General features: G+C 47.1%; 1 protein-coding gene across 1 annotated transcript; it reads left to right on the forward strand.

The window, feature by feature from the left end:
• The first annotated feature begins 188 nt into the window (after positions 1-188).
• Positions 189-10,995, forward strand: LOC119394414 (60S ribosomal protein L4). Its single transcript, XM_037661712.2, has 8 exons — positions 189-320; positions 908-1,157; positions 3,934-4,232; positions 5,538-5,667; positions 6,074-6,230; positions 6,617-6,700; positions 6,808-6,967; positions 10,767-10,995. The coding sequence occupies exons 1-8, from the start codon at positions 318-320 to the stop codon at positions 10,953-10,955; spliced, it is 1,272 nt and encodes a 423-aa protein (XP_037517640.1). The 5' UTR covers positions 189-317; the 3' UTR covers positions 10,956-10,995.
• Positions 10,996-16,875: the final 5,880 nt, after the last annotated feature.

Genomic DNA, 16,875 nt, shown 5'->3' on the forward strand with positions numbered 1-16,875 from the left:
GCAAACGCTAGCGACCACAACTATCATCGTCATCATTACATAACAAGTAAAACAATAATGTTTTTTACGGCAGTTATCTTATTAACAAAAAAAAGAACATATAAGTGCGTTTGCTTAGCAAAGTAAATATAGTTGTCTTTTGTTCAGGGCAAAAAAAAATATTTTATTAAGGACCTATTTCTTGTTGCGGCAGGAGAAACAATTTCCGGCTTGAACGGTTCCGGTCAAAAACTTGTGTCACTTCGCCCTTTTTCGGCTCCGTCGTCGCCGTACGTGCAGGCGATAGGTAGTCTCCGTGACATAATCGCGTTTAAAAAATGGTAAGTTATGTCTCCGCGTCAGATGTTGCACCCGTAGCGCATTATATGTCGGTCTTTTGAGATTGCGCAGATAGATTTAACTCTCACGTTCGATTTGTGCGCGAAATGCTTTGCGAGGTAAGCAGCCGGCAGTAATAGGCCTAATTTCTGAGCTTGTTGCGGTAAATCGCTCGAGATGAAAAGAGAGCATTTTGCGGCTCTGCGTGCTACGTGTTTTTTGGTAGCATAGTACTTGAGCGTTTGTTTGATCGATGCGATGCTTCAATCAGCCGATAATGACAGCGTGACTGAAGTCCTGTCACGTTGCTGTTTTCCACACTAATGGCCGCCACGTGGTATTCAACAGTGTTTCTTGGCTTATGTGTGCTGATGTTCGAGGGCGGGCACCTTTTTACTCGTTGTGCGTCGTGGAGCCACTGTGTTGCAATGTTCTTCCGTCGCAGTGCATGACCAGATGCAGCTCTTAACGTTATGCATGCGCCGGTCGCTTAGCACCTACTCAGTTGTGATCTAGCATCGGTCGAGATAACGCACGCGTGACAAGCGAGATTCGTTGCGAGTCTTTGCATGATTTCTTTTCTTCGCAGGCGTACACCTTAGCGCGACCTTTGGTAAACGTTTACAATGAGAAGAATGAGCTGTCCGGCGCCACTGTTGCGCTGCCGGCCGTCTTCAAGGCGCCCATCCGGCCGGACATCGTGAACTTCGTTCACATGAACATGGCGAAGAACAGCCGCCAGCCGTACGCAGTCTCCAAGGAGGCCGGACACCAGACCTCGGCCGAGTCCTGGGGCACTGGCCGTGCTGTGGCTCGTATTCCCCGCGTTCGCGGCGGAGGTGAGAACCACGCTCAGGTGTCGTTCGTCATACCTGCACAGCTGATCTAGACTTGCTGCGCTAGCAGAAAGGAGACAAGTCTCGATTTCAGTATGCACCAACTAGTCTGCGAAGAAGTATTACTGCACAGCTGGCCTGTGCGTAGAATGCGGAAGCCGAAGAGAGTCCACTTGTTGAAACTTTGGCCATACGGTGCACTTTCGATTGCTATCGAGTCCAATTTGGATGGAATTTCTCGGTTGCGACCTTTACACGAAGACCTTCAGGAGAGGGGGGAGGGGAGGGTATGTACGCAGGCAGTTTAATTTGTTGAAAAAAAAGACTCAATTCGAAGTCTTTGACATGCAGTACCACTTACATTGTTTTCCTAGAAAGACAAACATAATGAACATGTACACAAAAAACGCAACTCTGAACTAACCAACTAGTCTTGTGGTTGGTGTGGAAATATCAGTGAATGGAAGAGCGCTTGTAGGATTTCACCATAAACGTACTTGCGCATAAGGTGCACCTTGCAGACGTGACGCTCGTCGTCCACAGGCAAGAGCCAGCTCTCGTTCTCAGGTTGAGACTTACCGGGACACACATTGACATTATCTTCGCTGTTTCAAACGCTTAGAATTCAAACCAGCTCGGCCATTCTAACACATGGCAGGTGGCACCCCTAGTGGCCACTACTAGCTTATTTAGGCAGGCTACAAAACACAGTGATTCCACTCATGCGCCAAATTGTATTTACTGCGCCATCCTGATAATATCGACGAAATTTGCGCCAAACTGCGCCAAAGTCTCGGGTTTGGGGGCGTCTATCACCGGCAATCGCACCGCCGGCGCGTCAGAACATGTGCAGCTCGATCTTGGGGCTGCCAATAAAGTCGCAATCATGGACCAAGAATTATTCCGCTGAATAAATAGCGCTAGCGCGTGCTTTCCGAGTAAGCCACGATGCCATGCACGGTGCCGACTCAGCTTCTGTTCTGCAAGTCGGCTCAACAGCAAAGCGCGCTCTCCGCAGAGGCTCGTGATGCCTAGGCCTATCGGTAGCGAGAAAGTGCGACGGCGATTCATCGGCGGACGTCGTCTATTCCAGAAACGCTGCTGATAGCTCGTTTCAAGCGTCGCACGGCACGTAAGGAAAGCAATGTTCAGTAATAACTACATGAGTGCCGCTAAAATGTCTGTCACTTCTGTTTCCGGACATCACGGAATGAAATCTGTGATCGCTCGCAGTAGATATATGGGACAATATTGAATTTTCCTTGCTTCGCGTTTATGGAAGAGCACGCGAACGGTGGAAACGCGTTGACACTTTTCCTCAGATATACTTTATCCATGGATCTTCATCCAGAACAGCTTTTTCGTAATTCCTTCCGCCAGCACGTCCGAGTTTGTAATCACTCTGCGGTAAATACCCCCTAAAAGGCCCTGCCCTTTCGAGCTCACATGCTAGGGTTCCTATTCGAATTTTTTGCTTGCCTTTTTAAAAATGTCATCTCATTAGTAAAATCATATCTCCTGGTCGGAGCAGCCGCAAATGCGCAGCTGTCAGTAGCGGGCCCGTCGCTGACAGCCCACAGTGAAGCGGCTACGCCATGTTACACGTCCGCCCCTCGCTTTCGGGGGTCAATAGCTAACGGTTAAAAAAACTCAGCAATGAATGCGATACCGAAAAATTGTATTGTGAAACGAAGTAAGACTAGCAGCTTACTCTTTTGGATCCGATCTCGCGTAACTCAACAAAACGCTGGTTTAAGGGAATATGGCCCCTCCAGGAACCGAAGCGTTTTCTTGCTCCGAGTTCTCTAAATGCGAAGTAAGCGTTGAGAGCACAGCAAGTTTACGAGCCGTCTCCTGATGCCTCGAGATAGCGCGCGCGCAAGCGACTGCGCCATTCGAAAGATGCCCCCCCCCCCCCCTTCCGCTCCCCTGGCGTCCCTTCATGCTCCTTACGAAAGACTGGTGGGGCGTTTCCTCTCTGTTTGATGAGCAATCAACGGCAGGCCCACACGCGGGAAGATGTTATCTCATGCGCTGTCCGTGCGGCGGAGACAGACGGCCGGCTAGTTTAATCTCCGCTTCAGCCGCGTTCGTCGCCAGCGCTCGCGAGCTTTTACCCGCAGCTAGAATAAGTGTGGTGATGTTATTAATTTGGACTTTGTACGAAAAATTACGGCGACGGCGAAATTCCGCCGAGAGTGTCCATATAATTGCTATCGCAAGGGTCAATGTACGGGGCAGATTTTGCGCCCCCCCCCCCCCTGCTCCCCCTGTGCGCACGCCTATTCTCCTGAGATGATTTTTTCCATGAGATTTGCAATGAATCAAAATATTTCTAGCCTTCATAAGAGCCCCATAATAATACTCAGGTGCTTGAATGTTAATGCAATATGCTTCTGTATTGCACTCCAGGATGTAAAATTCGCTGCTCCAAAGTGCTCTTAGATGCAAAATTATCTGCTCCAAAGTGCTCCAAGATGAAAATTTTGCTGCTCCAAAGTGCTCCAAAACGGAAATTTTGCTGCTCCAAAAATTGCTCCAAATCAGAAGTCCTCGGTAGCATCACTGAAAACATTGGGTTTGATTGCAATCAACAATGGAAATGTTACAGCTGTATTTGGTCCACATGAAAAAGCACAGATGGTCGAAATGCCCCCCTCCCTCCCTATTATATCTATTATGATGTGATTTCAGTTTGTGCTATGAATTCATTCATCTTTAATGCCGTGCATGTGAAATGTGATCTGAGCTGACAACAGCTGTCCACCAATGCCTGCAGGTACCCACCGCTCAGGTCAGGGTGCTTTTGGAAACATGTGCCGCGGTGGTCGCATGTTTGCGCCGACCAAGACGTACCGTCGCTGGCACCGGCACATCAACGTGGCCCAGAAGCGCTACGCCATCTGCTCAGCGGTGGCGGCCTCCGGTGTGCCGGGGCTGGTGCTCTCCAAGGGTCACAAGATCGAGCAGATCCCTGAGGTGCCCCTGGTGGTGAGTGACAAGGTGCAGGACCTGACCAAGACCAAGGAGGCAGTGCTGTTCCTCAAGAAGGTCAAGGCATGGACAGACGTGGAGAAGGTTCGTCTATCTCCTCATAAAAGCACCGAGGCGGCACTTGCGTTATGCCCGTCATTCACAGCGAGTTTGATTGTGAGGCATTGTTGCCATTTTTGTTGCTCCTACACGGGAGTAGCGAATGACATTCTAAACTAATGGCATTCGCCCATTGAATGCGTTCATGCAAGCGCGACATGTAATCTCGACGACAGGTGTTTGTCGAAAAATTACAAAATCAATAACTTAAAGCAAAATGTAATCAATGTAAAGGTTCTCATTAATGGCTGTGAAGTTTTCTATAACTTTTTGACGTGCAGCACAATAGTTGAAGCAACTTGTGCAACCATATTCTTGTTCCCAGACCCAGTGACACCAGCGCTTCCTGTTGGCCATGCTTCCGAGGAATGAAAGGTCGCAATGACATTCAGTTGGAATATCATTTACAGCAAATGACATTACATGTGACAGGGGTATTACAGTCTATAAATGACACACCCTTCAGTCACATTCAGATGGCTGGGAACTATGAAGGATGCATTTTGTGCATCCTGATAACTTTATAAATTGCATTTAGAAGCTTGAAGACTGAGAAATGCTGGACAATGCATTCAGGTGACCGCTGACCAGCTAATTTTTGTTTTTGACGTCTGTGCTTTAATGAACGTCTCTGTGATAATCGTGAAACGGAATGGCAAATGTTCTAATGTAATGTATGATTGATTCTAGCATTGCTTATTATGATTGATGTTAAACGGCATTGTTAAAGGGACACTAAAGAGCAAAACGATTTTTCTCATATTAGTAAAGTACTCTTTCACGATACCAAAAACGCCACGCTTGCTGCGAGAAGACGCGCAAGAACAAAATGTGGGTGGCGATGCCACCTTGAAGTTTCTGCACCATTCGCCGTGACGTCACATGTTTTGACGGCGCCTGCTAGGGACTACGTAGTTCGTAATCTGTAAAAATGAAGTACATTGTCCTCTGAGGCGGCCATAGACTTAGCATACCAAGTTTGGGGTAATTTTGTTGGGCCAATGGCGCCAAAATACGATAAATACACTTTGAAATCCGTGACGTCACGCGGGGAGATTTCGGCGCGAAATTTAAAAATGAAACTTTGAACTTGATTTTCTCCTCTATTAATAAACCTATGATGGCAAAATTAACGACATTAGAGTTGTAAGAGCACAATTTAATGATCTAAACTAATTCATTGCTTCTCTTTAGTAACTTTAATTAGCACTCTTCCTCGTCTATCGTTGTTTCTCCTTGTGTCTGTGTTCAGTTCAGTGTTAATGTTTTGTTCCCTTTTCTTTGTGCCAGGTGTACAAGTCTCGTCGGCTGCGTGCTGGCAAGGGAAAGATGAGGAACCGCCGTCGCATCCAGAGGCTGGGTCCACTTGTCATCTACGAAGCAGACCATGGCTTGACTCGTGCCTTTAGGAACATTCCTGGTCAGTACTGACACTGGCTGTCGAGGACGTTGTTTTAATGTTAGCAGCAGTTCACTCAAACCGCGTTAACAGTTACAGTAAAAGCTTAACTTCAATTTCAATGCGAATGCTTGCAGAGTTCAAATTAGCACATTGCCTTGTCTTTATGGAGGTTGCTGGCACTGTGCCAATCTGTCATAGAAGCAGGGGTTCCACTGAGACACATTGAAATGCACAGTAGCATGAAGGCGAATTTGATGTTTGCTCTCATGTTGGTAGCAACTGTACAACTCTTGGAATATTAACGGCAGCTTTGAACCTATTGCCAAACTACTGCTTTCCTTTTAGACAATTTCTTCCATTTTATATACAGTCTTTTTGTTTGTTTGAAGCAGTGTCATGTTGCTTATCCATTTTTTGTGCACAGGTGTTGACACTCTACGCGTTGACCAGCTGAACCTGTTGAAGATGGCGCCTGGTGGTCATGTGGGTCGCTTTGTCATTTGGACCGAAAGTGCTTTCCGGCGGCTGGATAAGATCTACGGCACATGGAAGAAGCCCTCGGCAGAAAAAAAGAGCTTCAGGTAAGCCCAGCGAGCAGGCAGTCACATGGGTTTCCAACGTTGGCTTCTGTCAGAGGTGGTAGCTAGGTGGGACAAAAATTAAGGGGCAGGATCTTTAGTGAGTGACAAATCACTCAGTTCTGACATTTGGAGATAGCCTTTTGCTTTGACTATGTAACGGAATTGGTGTTCCCGGCATTGAGCCGAGACCACTATCATATTGGTGCTGGGAACATTCAGCCACCCAGATGCTTTGATGCACCTGGTGAAAAGTCAAATGTGCCCATGCGGTAGTACCAGCCATGTTTGCAAACTGCGCATGGGAGCCAGCAGTGTAGATTTAAATGAACGAACGTTGGATAAGAGGCCATTGGCTCTGATCCACAGAACTGTTCTCTCTGTTGCAGTTTGCCCAAGCCCCAGATGACGAACTCGGACATTAACCGTATCCTCAAGAGTGAGGAAATTCGTCACCTCCTAAGGGCACCACAGTAAGTCCCCTTTTTTTTTTTCTGTCACTGTTTTATTTCTTAATTATTTTGAATACTTTAGCACACCGGTTGGTGCCCTAACACCACAATTTCTGCCTTGTGTCCAGGAAACGTGTCGTCCGCCGCACTCAGAAGAAGAACCCGTTGAAGAATGTCAACGCCATGTTGAGGCTCAACCCGTATGCAGCGGTCACTCGACGGGCTTCTATTCTCCTCAACCAGAAGCGCAAGATGAAGAGGCAGTTGATGATCGCTGAAAAGAAAGGCGTAAGTGATCGCCATTCTACACTCTCATCCTCTCCCCTGTGCCGATTTCTTATTGCTAAGACGGCATTGAGAGCTGCGCACTAAGCGCTCGTACCATCGTTATCAGGTGGATTTGGTGTTTCTTGGAAGCAAGCATTTCGTGCTTTTGCTAAGGTAAATTTTCAGAGCTGTATAACTAAAATTGAGTTTAGGATTCATTCTTTTGCTTTTGGGTCGTTGCAGCCATAGAGTTTCCTACAATACTTACTAGAGGGAACTCTGGCGCTAGTGTCTATGGGAGCTGCAATGCATCGCGCTTCAGCCAGCATGGGAATCATGGGTAGTACACGGATTTGTCTAAACTTCGTTCTTTCGGCTCCGTTTGGCTCCGCGTCGCCTGCATCCGCTTTGTCGCAAAACGAAGTTCAGCAAAAATCAGCAGTTTCACTTCACCACTTTAACTTCTTTAGGCTCACCGATTCAAATCTGGTCACGAAGTTCACAACGATCCATTCTTTTATCCCAAAGACAACCAAAACATAGCAATAAACAAAGCCACAAGTGCGTTCGAAGCCCACAAGCACGAAGACTAGGCAAATCCGTGTACTACCCATCATTCCCATGGTGGCTGAACGATCGCAGTGCCAGAGTTCCCTCTAGGTCATTTTAGGAAACTCTATGGTTGCAGCCACATGACTTGGACTGCATTGCTCAGCGGAATAGCTTCCTCTTTTGAGGCCCTGCCTCAGTGAAGTAAAAAAGCTGCACCAATTTGATGCTTTTTTTTTTGCACAAAGCAGCACCTCGACCATCCTCAAAATATTTAGTTTCACTAATTTTAGCAAGAAATAGAGGCCATGTTGTCTACCGGCAGTTTGTACATCGTCATCATGCAATGCAGATGCCAGAAAAGGCCGAGGTGTGCTTTGTGTTAGGCACCAAAAACTTCTTTTTTTCCTGCTGGTTTGAAATAGTGCTCTACGTGGCCTTTCAAAAATTAAAAGCTCAAGCTCCGCGCAAGAAATGTTGCTGATGTGCTACAGTGTATTAGATGGAAACATATGCCTGCAGTGTGTTCAATGGAAACATTGGCCATTTGCCTGCCTGCCAACACTCCTGAATTTTGAGTAACCATTTCAGCAGCCCTAGCCCCACTGCAAAAAAAAAAAAAAAAAAAAAGAACAGTGGCTATAAAATTTCCCTTGCCTTGTTCTGTCGCATGCAGAACACTTAGTCACTTCCGCCGCAGCAAACTGGCGTGCATTACAAATCTCCCGAATTTTGAGGTTGGTAGGTTCGCATTACCTTTGCGGTGCCTGTCAATTGATTTGACAGGTGTTGCAAAGGTTAATGTTGACCTCATAATTGTTCACTGTGGTAGGGTTGAGCACACTGCTATCTGTTGAGATAGCAGAGTTCACGTGCATGAGTTGGCTGATGTCCCTTTTTTTTTTTCTGTTCTAAAGGTAAGCTTTTGTTATGCTCCAAATTCTATTTTTGCTGTTGCATCCCCGCACTTCCCGTTGACGTTGGTGCCACAGAGCCGCAGCTCGCTCATACACTCTCGGACTGACTACAACAAGGCTTCCAGAAACTGTACAGGTTGTTCAGTGTGGGAACTGAAGAAGGCTGTCCACTCCAAATATTGACAAAGCTTCATTGACTGAGTGATGAAATTTGAAAAGCCAAATTTGCATAGTACTGTGTCTGTAGATGTGCAAGTGCTGATGCTGTCCCGTCTTCATAGCTGATTTGTTTTTTTTTTTTTTTTTTTTATGCTTGTGCTGCATCAGCTTATAGGATCAGTACACAAATACAGTAGAACCCCGCTGATACGTTTTTGAAGGGACCGTAGGAAATAAACGTAAGAGACGGGAAACGTAAGAGCCGAAAAACAGGAAAAACGGCAAAATATTTAGTGGTACAGAATTTTATTTCAATTCTTACGAGCAGCACGAAAATTGGCGCGCTCAGCCGCGATCTACTCGATGGATAGAAACGCGGAGCTTAGGACGGCGTTATCCACAGAAATGTAATCAACGTATGTGATTTTTTTAACACCAACAGCTGTAGGCATGAAAAAACTAAGCACACGCAATCACGACCGGCGTGGCGAGTCCGACCGCGAACCGCACGCACGACCATGCGAGCTCCAACCAGCTCGAACTCCTCCCGTTCTCCGACAAATAACGATGATGATGAGTCTACGCCAACGCGATGGCAAAGTGAATGCCAATCTCGAAGGCCTTCTTTCGCAAGCAATTACGTCATACACGCCATGTTTGTGCAATGCAAATCTCAGAGGCTATGCTTTTGTCAATAGTAAATGCCAATCTCGAAGGCCTTGCTTTCGCGAGCAGTTACGTCATAGACGCCATTTTTGCAATTTGAATCTCGAAGGCCATGCTTTTGTTTGCATCAATTGAAAGATTCTGTTGCTTGCGCCTCTCATGCGGCTAATATTACGGTCAAACGAGGCCAAGCTGCGTGAAAATGCGCCATGGCCGCTCTCTTTGGTAGTCACTCGGTTGGCTCCGGGCGCACTTCGCGACGTATCATACGGGAACGGTCAGACAGTTACGACGTAACAGCGGGGTTCCCAATACATTGTATCCTATGGGAGCTATGCCGGGACCGGCGGAAAACGACGTAACAGCCGGGAAAACGCAGCAGTGAGGAACGTAACAGCGGGGTTCTACTGTAGTAGCCAGTTAGTATATAGGAAGTTTTGGCTCTAGCATGGTTAAAATGGTCAGGTTAGTACCGTAATTACTTGAATCTAGGCCGACCCCGATTCTAAGCCGACCCCTTAAAGTCCGAAGCCAGAAAAAAAAAAAAACTTACCTCGAATGTAGGCCGGGTAAAATTCACAAAGAGAAAAATTTATTGTGCAGCACAGCATCACAGTCGCGCGCACCTTCACTTCCTTGGCCCCTTTTTCCGAGACTGTGTACGCCACCGGCCTATCAAAATACACTGGCGTTTGGTCCGCGTTGCCGATTTGGCCTAGCAGATATGCTCTCGCTTCTCTCTTCCGAAGCACGAAACGCTGGAACTCCAGCAACTTCTCTTCATGGTCAGCCGGTAACTTTTGGGCGATTGAGGTGCGACGATGGAGGCTGAAGCCAAAGCGCTTCATGAATTTCTGCAGCCAGCCTCGGCTGGCTTTGAAGTCTGCCGCCGAAACACCTTGCTCCCTTGAAAGCGCCCTCGCCGTCGCCTGGAGCACTTCCGTCACTGGAAGGGCAGCTGCCCGCTGCGTCCGAATGAAGTCGGCCAATACCGTCTCCATTTCAGGGTGACGGCCTTTCCGTGGACCGGTAAAAGCCATCCTCTTTGCGGCGCACGTGAAGAGCTTCTCCCGTTGGCCCCTCCAGCGACGAACATTCTTTTCGTCCACTCCAAAGTCCCGCCCGGCTTGAACGTTGGAGGACGACTCCGCGGCTAGCACACCTTTCCTTTATACGCCGCACTATAATGACTACGCTCGTTTAGCGCCATTGAGCTACGCCACACACAGCCCACTCGAACTGACGAACGGCTCGCCTCAACACTCGCCACAAAGATAAAAATGGCGGCCTCGCGTGCGTACTTAAGCCAAGTGTTGACTCTGCTACTAACGGCTACAGTACTGTCTAGGTGGCGCTAGTTTTGTAACACTTTTCTCGGTGACGAATTGCGCGTTTTTCAAAATCCTCGAATCTTAAGCCGACCCTGGAGTTTGATACAAAGAAATTCCGAAAAAACTGTCGGCCTAGATTCGAATAAATACGGTAGGTGTTGAATGCAGTCTGAGAGTGTGACTTGGACTTGTTTCCAGGTGAAGCTGGATGAGAGCAAGCTGAAGCCGTGGCAGCTGTCTCTGAAGCAGTCCTTTGAGGCCCGCAGGGCAGCCGCGATCAAGAAGAGGGGCGGCAAGGCCAAGGAGCCCGCTGCTTCCAAGAAGCCCACAAAGAAGGCCGGAGGCAAGGGCAAGAGCACGGCCAAGACAGCAGCGGCCAAGAAGTGAATCAGACCGTTTCACATAAAATAAAAAAAGGGTCCCTGCGCTTTTTCTCGAGTGCTGTTCTTTTACGTTCGCATCACACAGACAATTGTTCGTGTGGGCTCAGAGTCTAAGAACTTGGCATTTGTTGTTATTAAAGCAGTAGCGACTACATACTGCATGTCTGCACCATTGCAACAACTCAGCTGTACTCATTATTTTGTTTGAAAGCTATTCAAAGGAAAGACAACATGCTAGTATATTTAAATTGGTGTTGGCACTTGATTTAATTGAAAGGTGTAAAAAAAACTGCAAGACCCTCATCCCAGAGGGTACAGTTGTCAGTTTCGAAGCGTCCACAATGCACTGATTAGGTGATTCGAAATAGCAAGCAGTGCTTGGCAAAGAAGCAAACATCTTCCTGTAGACGTGGCCTCTGAAAATTTGGAGGCCTTTTTAATGCCAAGGCTTTGCCACGATGGATGCATCCATTAGGTGTGCACAGTTGAAATGATTGGAACCTGGATGGTAAATCAGCTGTGTTGTGCAAAGCTTATTACTTTTTCCAGCGAATGCTTGTACAAAACGAAGAAGGGTCGCTAGTCCTGTAGGTTTGAAGACATTCAGCAGTCTTTGCAAAGGCTTTGTTATTACATGGCGCAACATAGCAATGAAGTTGCCAAGATACCGGATTCCGTAGTGTTGCCTTTGCTGGACGAGAGTGCGACGCTACTGCACATAGTTTCTAAAGTCTAGAAGCCAATGACACTCCCACTCGGAGTGATAGGCCAAGAGTGAGGCAGTTTTGTGAAAAAAAAAATATTTAGAATATCCAACCTCAAGGAAGAAGGCAGACGAAGTTATAAAATATATGTGGATGTTATCTGGCTTATCGTCTGTGTCGCGCGGTCTATTAATGTGGTCCTGAGCCTCTTTTCGAAGCAGTTGTCGAATGAATTCGCTGTCGGAATTTATATTGCCGCAAAAATTTCCCAAATCCGCCAAGAACGAGCAGAGTTCTTGTCGCGCGCGTTAAGCGCTTTCCCGCTCGTCCCGATGAGCGCGCTAGAGAAGAGGTTCTTGGTGGGAAATAAGAAAGGTGGGGGAGTGATGCAGTAACTGTCTCTCAGTCGAGGACATCACAACGGCGTCACTTTAGGGGAAGGGGGTAAAAGGGAAGGAGGAGATGGAAACTACACAGGGGAAAGAAGTTATGTCAGCGCGCGTGATGAAACGCGATCGCTCTTTCCCTTTGTGATTCCCATGCGCACGAGTGTGGTTACTGTGTAATGATATCATACCAAGGAGCGCGGTCCCGCTACGTGGCAAGATGCGCATCTGATACAAATGATCCTCATTATTTATGTCGGGTGTGTGTGCCTCCAAACATCAGGCGCCTGCAGCTCCGAAGAGAGTGCGCACAGGCCTCTGTATGAAACAGGGGCGTAGCCAGAAATTTTTTTTTTTTTTTTTGGGGGGGGGGGGGGGTTCAACCATACTTTATGTATGTTCGTGCGTACGTTTGTATGTGTGCGTGCCTATATACGCAAGCAAAACTGAAAAATTTCGGGGGGGTTTGAACCCCCTCCCCTTGGCTACGCCCCTGGTATGAAAAGAGGGCGCCTGAGAAAATGGCAACTTCGCAGTCCGCTTCTAAACTCGCCTTGCTGTGCACGACTGCAAGATTTGGCTGAGCGGTTCATAGTGCTTTCCGTGGGATGTGTTTTCTCATTAAGCCCGAGGAGCGGTTCATGACCCCCTTTAAGGGAAACATAAGTCAATAAAAGTCAATATAGCGGCCGCCACTACACTTGGCGGCCGCTAGCGTGTTACGCTAAGCCAAAATACCAAATTCAGTATGTACGGAGTTATCCGCAGTTGAACTTGTCTGCAACAATAAATTCCCGAAATACACTGCAGGTATTTTAATTGGTTCGGTCGTTTACCGACGCGCCGGCGGTGCGATTGCTGGCTATATACACCGTCAAATCCGAGACTCTGGAGCAGTTTGGCGAAATTTACCTGATTGGCGCAATTTTCCAAAGTCTATTCTCGCTGTCCCTGATTTGATATAGTCTGTGAATCACCTGTGGCGCATATACCCGTATACCACGGGCTGTGCTTTCAATATATCCCGCAAAATTTCCTGATTAAAGTAGCCATACGTCCCAGTGATGTCTAGAAAAGCCACGTACAAGGGCCTGTTTTCTATTTTAGATATTTCTATACACTTAAGAAGTCTCCCATATACACTGAGTAAGTCTCCCGCAAGTATACCGTATGCTGTGGTTAGGTTTACCTAATATTCATTGCCGATTAGACGACTTCATCAGAGCTTTCAACAAAGTGGTCTTTATGGCTCGATGTAGGCCTGTGCCCCACCTTCAATTTGTGCCTGCCACCCTCTTATATTAAATGTACTAAAATGCATTCTAGTGCACTCTAGTTCAGTGGTGCAGGCACAACGCGATTGGTGCCGACGGTGCCGAACTTAATTTTTGTCCCCTTTATGTACGCCGTCCACGTAAATATGAGACGTGCGAACGCATCACACGTTGAATAGAAGCAGAAAGTGCGTGCGTGTGGAGTTGAAACGGAACCTGCTGTTGATGCCAGGTCCGTAACTAAGGGGGAGAGGGAGGGGTTGAGGGGGTTCTGACACCCCCCGAAATTTTTTCGTTCTTTAACTTTTCGGGTGATAGTCAAATATTTGCATGCCTTCACAGCGACCACGAGTTGCCAAAGTTGGCCGTTCTGCACACAAACACCCCCCGAAAAAAATTCCTGGGTACGGCTAGCACGGCCCTGGTTGATGCGCTCGTCCGGCGTCCCGGCGTCCGCTCGTCGCGTCTTCCAACTTTCCGTTCGTACTCTGCGCGCAGCGGTGATACTTCCGGTCGCCGTCACGTGGTCACGGGCGGAAGTCGCGTGACCTAGAGACAAACGTCACGTATGACGTCACATTACCGCCAAAATTTGAATGAAAGGCAATGGCTCTGCCTGGCATAAGCAGAGAACAGCCGATAAGTATCGCTATTTCACCGGTGTCGGTGGGTGGGCCCTTGTCACCGGGGGGCCAGTCGTGCTGCCTCGCGGTTTTCACTATTTTGCCAGCACGTGCCGCTCTACCAGCGGTGGAATTAAAGTGTGTGAACGCAGTGGCCATCGCAACGTCACCCGAATGTTTCTTCAGCAGGCCGGGACGAAATAAGTGGTTTGGTGTCAATTAAAAGGTACATCACCACGAGTCGTTCCCGAAATATATGCGTCCAGTGACGCAGTTCTGATAAACCGCGCAAATTAACATTCCTGACACAGATGCCGGAGAAACCGATGCAGGCAGCTGCATCGTTTTTGCTTACGGCCACGGAATTTTTGCGTGTCCCCGTACGTCTCGCTAAGAAAATGCGTTGATTCTTCAAGCAAGGTGTGATAGTAAACAGAACCAATTCTGCGAGGATCATCAAACATTCAAAGTCAAAGGAGGTGGCCATTAAGGATCGATCAGGCCAATATAAGTGCCTAGGAGAAACTTGTCCAACTTGTGTCGCAGACGACACATTACATTTGATCGCTTTATATGAAACAGTTGCCTTTACTAGGACAGCGATCCGGTACCCTGCTGTGAGGAAAAACTCTTGGATAAAACCCACTTGTTCAGGGGCAGCTATGCTACGTCATAGACATTGTGGAGTTCTTTTTTTTTTTTCTTTTACTGCGAAGAATCGTACAACCAGAACAACTGTCGCACTTCCAGGGCTTCCAGTTATAACATAATGGGTTGGTTGGTTGGTTGGTTGGTCCTCAGTTACTTGGCGCAACCCACCACGGGGGATCGGCCATGAAAACATAATGGGTGTTGATTCCATCGCAAGCGCTGGCGGACCAACAGAAGAGGAAGAAGCGTCAGCAAGCACGATTAGATATAGAAAATTTTCACTTCGTGTACGCCATGGAATTAATAACAGCTAGGACAGAATTTAGTCATTTAAAATTTCCGTGGAAGATCCAATGGTGTCATACTAGACAATTGGAGGTATTAGTAACTAGACTACGATGTCGTGTGCCCCCGTTAAATCTATATTCACACAGGGCTGGTCTGGCGATATCGCCCCTATGTCCCTTTTGTTTAGAAATGGAATCAATTTAGCACTAATTTTTATCATGTCGCAGATACAGATTACTCAGAAAAAGACTTCTTGATATCCCATTCGCTAAACTGGGGCTCAACTTCACAATTGACAATGTGCTTACCTTCGGTGCTTCAACTCTGGGCTTCAGCCACAGGAATGCGTTTGATGCCGTGTGTAGATCACGAAACAAAACGAATACGACTTTAAATTCCCGCTTGTATAAGTATTATTATAATAGAAAACAAAAGTTTTAATATTATTTTTTATTATTCTTGTGCTTCTTCTTCTTATTATTTTTATTCTAATCCCTATTCAGGACAACGATTAAAGTGTCTGATCTGAATGTTTGAAAAACTATTATTGCACTATTTCATTGATGCGTACGTTGTTTTTGTATATTTATTACTATTTATTGGCATCAGCATTCAATACCCAAATACCTTTAAAAAAAGGTTATTTTTCATAAGATGACTTCTTGGCCAATTTCCCAGGTGGGCATGAGCCATGCAGTAGAGGATACTACTACTACTACTACTACTACAAGGAGAGAAACAGGGACGTTCGACTGCTAGCAGGGTCTTCATGGCCTCAGTCAGTGTAAATTAAAGCCTTTGCGCTAACTACATCGACGGAATTGAGTATAATTCCACGGCTGCTGTACGCCATATCCCAAACACGGGGACCACGTACTTGCTTCCAATTTGTTTCCAACTGGGACCAGCTGCTTCCAGTTCAACTGGGCATGGTTACCGCAGTGGCCAGCTGAGCAATTGTAAGTGGGAGCAGTTGCTGACTGTCGCTTGTAACTGAACCAACTGTTCCAAGTTGGCCTGCAACCGGGACCAGTTGACCCCAGTTAATGCCAGTTGAATTGAATTGAACTGAAAGAAGCTTATTAAAAAAGAAAGGGGGTTTGAGAAGCAGGTGGGTCGGGCCCATAGTCCAGGGCTCCACTGGCCTCAGCAACCCGCCGCGCCTGGTCGTCGCTGTTGTTGTTGTCCTCTGTGCATGTCTCATACCCAATGCGGATTGGCCGAGTAGAGGGTGAATTTTGCTGATATTATCTTAAGGTCAAGGATATTATCTGGTCGAGGAGAGCCACTTTGGTCTCCTTTTCCTCGCTGGCGAGCAAGGTCTCCCACTGCTCTGAAAATAGCTGGATTTCCAGTTACACATTTTCACCTGGGTTATACGGGTATGTGCCACACGTGACTGGTGGAAAGGCTTTCACGACGTACGCGACAGGCAAGTCACGTTATTTACGCCATGACCTGTGAATCGCGTTCGTCATACACTCATCTCCTCCGATGCAAAATTTAGGCATGCACTAAACTAACGCGACGACCACGAAAACGATAGATAGATAGATAGATAGATAGATAGATAGATAGATAGATAGATAGATAGATAGATAGATAGATAGATAGATAGATAGATAGATAGATAGATAGATAGATAGATAGATAGATAGATAGATAGATAGATAGATAGATAGAAGCGGTAAAGTTCGCTAAGAAATGACGAAACAGGAGCATGCTGGGAATTCTACCATGAGCATTGAGCACGAGGAGGGAGCAGCTTCGTAGGAGCTTGTGGACACTATAGGCGCGCTACCTCCTGTTTATTTTTCCCCTTCATGCTTTTTGCCACGCACTACCACGCCAACGCAGAGCCTATGGGCTTCACTTACGCGGCGAAACACGTACGAAGGGCGTACCGCTCCACGTAAGTTTTCTGCACAGCCTCCGCGGCCGGTATTGACGTCATAAATTCTGACGATCTTTGATGTCATCGCTTCCTGAGGTCACGGT

The sequence above is a fragment of the Rhipicephalus sanguineus genome, chromosome 5, assembly GCF_013339695.2.
Source record: "Rhipicephalus sanguineus isolate Rsan-2018 chromosome 5, BIME_Rsan_1.4, whole genome shotgun sequence".
Lineage (NCBI taxonomy): Eukaryota > Metazoa > Arthropoda > Arachnida > Ixodida > Ixodidae > Rhipicephalus > Rhipicephalus sanguineus.

Bases quoted from the DNA above. Each gene is read 5' to 3' on its own strand.
- LOC119394414 (XM_037661712.2), top strand. The intron at 6,701-6,807 runs GTAAGTCCCCTT...CCTTGTGTCCAG, and splicing joins CACCTCCTAAGGGCACCACA to GAAACGTGTCGTCCGCCGCA. The intron at 6,968-10,766 runs GTAAGTGATCGC...ACTTGTTTCCAG, and splicing joins TGATCGCTGAAAAGAAAGGC to GTGAAGCTGGATGAGAGCAA.